The sequence below is a fragment of the Xyrauchen texanus genome, chromosome 14 (assembly GCF_025860055.1).
Source record: "Xyrauchen texanus isolate HMW12.3.18 chromosome 14, RBS_HiC_50CHRs, whole genome shotgun sequence".
NCBI classification, from domain to species: domain Eukaryota; kingdom Metazoa; phylum Chordata; class Actinopteri; order Cypriniformes; family Catostomidae; genus Xyrauchen; species Xyrauchen texanus.
In genome coordinates, this window is record NC_068289.1 from 30,549,030 (window position 1) to 30,553,932 (window position 4,903).

Consider the following 4,903-nt stretch of genomic DNA (forward strand, 5'->3'; position numbering starts at 1 on the left):
CAAATTGACTGTTTGAGCCCTTGGTTTGTGATTTAGTCATTTTGACTCATAGATAACCCAGTGAGCAGCTTGTAGCACTGTGGACATGTCATGCCACTGATACTTACACAGAGAGTTACTGAACAAATCTGGGCAGTAAACAACTTTGCTAGTTCTTTATTTCAACAAAAACATGAATGACACATACAGCTATCATATTACTTCCATGTGGGTAACACTTCTTCTTTTTCAGTAAACCATACGTTTGGACATCAGTACTTCCTCTTCCTACCTCACTATTAGGTCTACTGACTTTGAAAAGGCGGTATTTTAGAGCCACACTTACACATTCTTGTAATCGGTGCTGAGATCAACATGGCAGCAAAGGTAAGCAATTTTTGTTGTAAGTTGATGTATGCAAATCTATCTTGCTGTTTAAATAAAAAGCAATCAATTGACATCTTTGTTAGTATGTAGGTGGAAACATTGACTTTGTGAAAATTTTCAGGGGAGTCTTGTTAGCGGTGGTGTGACGTTGCTCCATACTGAGAGTGAAGGGAAACACTCCTATGAAGTGAAGAACTTTTTAAACTATAACAATGGAATTTTTGTAAGGTAAGATTATTGTGATAGAATAAATTGTTTCTAAATCATTTATAAATCTATCCGTTATTAAATTATCTATCTATCTATCTATCTATCTATCTATCTGTCTGTCTGTCTGTCTGTCTGTCTGTCTGTCTGTCTGTCTGTCTGTCTGTCTGTCTGTCTGTCTGTCTGTCTGTCTGTCTGTCTATCTTGTTCTGTTGTCTCTCCATCCATCCATCCTCAGAAATGGAGATAAAGTCCTGATGCTAAATGGGAAAGACACTGAAGGTTTATGTCCAGATGAAGTTGCAGAGATTCTGTCTGAAGGATCCCCCCTACTGGTGAGTTCAGAATTTATCCACACATTAATGCACTCAAATATACACACAGAAGAGAGAGAAGTGAAATTGCAATTGTTTTATATTTAATTTTTTTTTAATTTGGATTAATCCGGAAACTCAGGTTGATCACATGGCCTTATGTGGTGGTGTTTAAACATATTCTGGAGACCACCTCATCATGAGTGATTACTTGAGAAACAATACATATGTATGAACTTGATTAATTTGATGTGGATTTTCTGTACACCCTAGACTATCCATCATCCCTGCAAGGTACAAACAGAGTGTACATCTGAGGAGATCAGAGCATACAAAAAGGAGCCGACAGTCATAAATTTCAGCCTGATGATGGTAAAAGAGGAAAATCTGGGGACAGGTGGCCACCAGGAAACAACATATCCAGAAGAAGAGTTGGAAGATACGGACATCAAGGATGACTGTTTCAGTGATGAAGAATTTCTTCTTGTCTCATTTGGTGACACAAGCTTCTCCATGGTGGTTTCTCGGGGCTCGGATGCTGACAACCCTTGCCACAACTGTGGAGAAACAGATTACCAATTTAACGAAGTTGTTGTCATGCCTGAGACAGCTGAGATTGCCTTTAGTAAGAAATTAGATTTTGATCTGTATCTGATCATTATCATGATAATTGGTGTCTAGAAAACCTGTTTACTTACAATATTACTACAATAATGCTTCCATTACCTCAGATCGTTCACGGATTGTGAGAATGATGAAAGAACGGAGTAATCTGTTCCTGAAGAGTTACATCAAGGGCAAGTATGTCACCCCATCAAGGGAGCAGATATTTTTGAAGGACACCATGTCAGGTTTGTATCAAATAATGTAAATTCATGTTTGAGGGGGGAAATTAATCTATTGTATACTTGCTGTATTTTAGCAGTCCTACTAAGCTTTTATTTTTCTGGCTTGGACCTTATGGTAGCCCCTAGAACTGTTTGGTAGAAATGTTTCTACCAAAAAACATTACATTAAAACATAACAAAAAATCTTTTCAAACTCATTGATTGGAAAGTCTCTGAATTTTCATCTGAGAATTAAAGTGTCTCACAGCCTCCCAAAAAAGTTGATGAATTTGATACATTTGTGGATAATGCCACCAAGTTGTTAAAAAATTACAAAAAGCTGTTTAAAATCCTTTAAGCATTGGAATAAGACATTATTACCTACATCCTAAAATCATAGTTCCCCTTCTGTTGCGACGTTGTGTCGATTGAAGCGACACCAGGTTTCTTTCTTGAAGGCCTCGGTTACCTCTGAACTTGAGAAAAGGCCAATGATAAATTTTCAGACAGAATTTGCATGTCCATCCCCCTGGTATAAAAGGAGGGAATCGTGCGTCTGTCCATTCAGATTTTTTTTTTCAGAGTTGAGCGGTTGTGTGTTCAGCAAGCTGGTGTTCCACTACTGTTCCACTCGCCTCTAAGAGCATTGCTGTTGAATCCTATGGCGCATTGCCAGTGGCTTTCTACCTTCGCTGCACGCAAGTGCAGTCCATACACCTGAGCACTTCGACGCGTTTCCTTAAAGAGCAAATAGACCTGTAAAAGAATATATTTCTTCTTAAAGAGTATACACATTGGCGTTGAACGTCTTTTTAAAGACGCGTCTCGACAACCGACCGTGCCCCGGGCCACAAAGTTCACAGCTCCGGCACTCGGACAGGTGACGCCCACACTCGGGTCCAGGAACGACATCTGTGGCTGAACCTGGTCAAGATGCGGGACCCCGACAAAGCCCACTTTCTCAACGCCCCCATCTCCTAGTTCGGCTTATTCGGCGACACCGTTGAAGACTTTACCCAGCAGTGTTCGGCAATGAGGAAGCAGACGGTGGCCATCTTCCACATCATGCCTCGCCACCGTTCCAGCGCAAGCCGTGCTCCGTCTGCTCGCCGAGACCATCCCTCTGCAGCTTCTAAACAACAGGCAGCTCTTCTTCAACCTGGGCCCAGTTCTCAGCCCCAGCATAGAGCTCCCTGCAGGAAGCTGATGCTCCCCTGTCTCACGAACCACTACCAGGACCCAGAAGGCTCCCAATCGTTCCTGAGTTGGTATCTGGACCATTCCATCCCCTGGTGGAGGGCCGGGAGGTAAATCTCTTGCCGCACCCCCCTGGGCCGTGGTACCCACACTGCCAGGAAAAAGAGCCTTCGACTGTAGACTCCCTGCGGCCGGTCTAGAAGACACCTCCATAGAACCTCCTCCTCAGTCACTTTCCCGCCCCCAGTCAAGTATGTGGAAGTAGGTAAGTGCTTTAAGTTTTTTTCTCAGCACAACTGTTTTGGGATGCAACTTTGCTCCCCAACATAATATTACTTGCTCCACCCACTGCAAAGCCCCACCGGGTATGTCATACGTGATCGTCCCCTTAGTGCCCCCCACTCAAGCTTGGACGCATCGCTTACGCTTCCAACACGCTGGCTGGCCGGGACCATCCGACTCGGATAAGCGATTTTGTTTGCCAAGCACTCGCCCCACAGGGATGCGATGGAGCCGTCTCTCCAGCCGAGATGAAATCAGGGTTCTACAGCCCTCACTTCATTGTACCCAAGACAGGCGGTGTGCGGCAGCCAATCTGTTCTGTTCTGAACCGGGCCTCACACAGACTCCCGTTCAAAGGTGCTCACATGGAAAAGGTTCTAATGAAGATTATTAAATGGACACTACTTTAAATGTGTTCGTGACCGAATAACCCTCTGAATGGTGTCCGTAAAATGGTACACTTAATCATTCTACACACATTAGGATGGACAATGGTTGTGGAGTGATGGGACCACCTTTGACTACACCAACTGGTGCTCTAATGAGCCTAGTTGGGGTACTGAGAACTGCTTGGAGATAAACTGGACCAGTAAGCATACAGTTTGGTTCTTTGAATCCTGACTATTCACAATACTATAATGTCCTATAATATGATTCATTTGTTGTCTGAAGTTCAACATTTCATGTTCTATGTCTGATATATGGGTGTACCCCATTTTGGTTGAGACCTAATGGTGATATTCATCTTACCAACAGATAAACGTTGCTGGAATGATCTACCCTTTTCAACTCCAATGGGCTATATTTGTGCTAAAAGCATGTGATCAGATGAAATTGTGCTTCAGAGGTACTTTTTGTCCTCCAGGCATGTAAATGTATTCTGATTTTGCCATCTTCAATCTCTTTCGGATTCATTATGAATTGAAATGTATCTTCTCTTCTGAATTGTATTAAACTTCTTTTGAAACCATCAAATCAATAAAAACATTGAATCAAACCCTGTTTCTTTTGAAGTTTAATCCCAAAAATGTATTTAATGCAATGTTAAAGCATGGAGTAGGTGACTATTAACAAGACCACACTCCACTTGATCATGAACCGACTTAAAAGGGAAATGGGAATTTATGCATGCTATAGTACATTTGAGCTAGTTTCATATGCCAGTGGAAAATCAAAAAGTTCAGAACGAGAGACACTTGTCTGTATGCAGTCCTGACAAGTGATCTCAACAAAGCAAAACCGTGCCTGCCCACTTTCAGCTGTGTCCGTTCTGGGAGTGTTGACCTTTCCATAAAAACAAATCCTTTGGTAGGTTCTTAGCCATGAACCAACCAGCTTTTGAGGAATCGCAACATTGCAAAAAGTATTTGAACATCGGACTGACAAAGGTACAACACCGTGCACTTGCATCTTTCATGGGGGCACGAATTACAATCCCATGAAGCATTGGGAATCACTATTTGGTTAAAAGCTGAGAAGTTCAGAAACTTGGTTTTACGTTTGGAACCAACTTTCCGATATAGATGCGTAGTTCGACTGTGAAGGAAGTCTGTCACACCGAGTGCATCATGATCGTGGGTGGTCCCTTCCAGGATTTTTTTTTTTTCCCTCCAGCTTCCATGGCTGTAGTTCTCTGGACTTTTCACAGCTGTACCATGGATCATAGTTCACCAAAAATTGCAGGTTTTTTTTTTTTTAAACCATGCAGTT

The 4,903-nt window shown here is 42.4% G+C and overlaps 1 protein-coding gene across 1 annotated transcript; it reads left to right on the plus strand.

Annotated features, from left to right (window-relative positions):
• The first annotated feature begins 235 nt into the window (after positions 1–235).
• LOC127655426 (uncharacterized) lies at positions 236–4,157 on the plus strand. The gene is made up of 6 exons (XM_052143257.1): positions 236–366; positions 488–594; positions 812–908; positions 1,161–1,512; positions 1,619–1,738; positions 3,950–4,157. The coding sequence occupies exons 1-6, from the start codon at positions 355–357 to the stop codon at positions 4,015–4,017; spliced, it is 756 nt and encodes a 251-aa protein (XP_051999217.1). The 5' UTR covers positions 236–354; the 3' UTR covers positions 4,018–4,157.
• The last annotated feature ends 746 nt before the right edge of the window (positions 4,158–4,903 follow it).

Coding starts and splice junctions, on each gene's coding strand:
- LOC127655426 (XM_052143257.1), top strand. Junction 1,513..1,618: donor GACAGCTGAGATTGCCTTTA/GTAAGAAATTAG, acceptor CCATTACCTCAG/ATCGTTCACGGATTGTGAGA. Junction 1,739..3,949: donor TTTGAAGGACACCATGTCAG/GTTTGTATCAAA, acceptor TCTTACCAACAG/ATAAACGTTGCTGGAATGAT.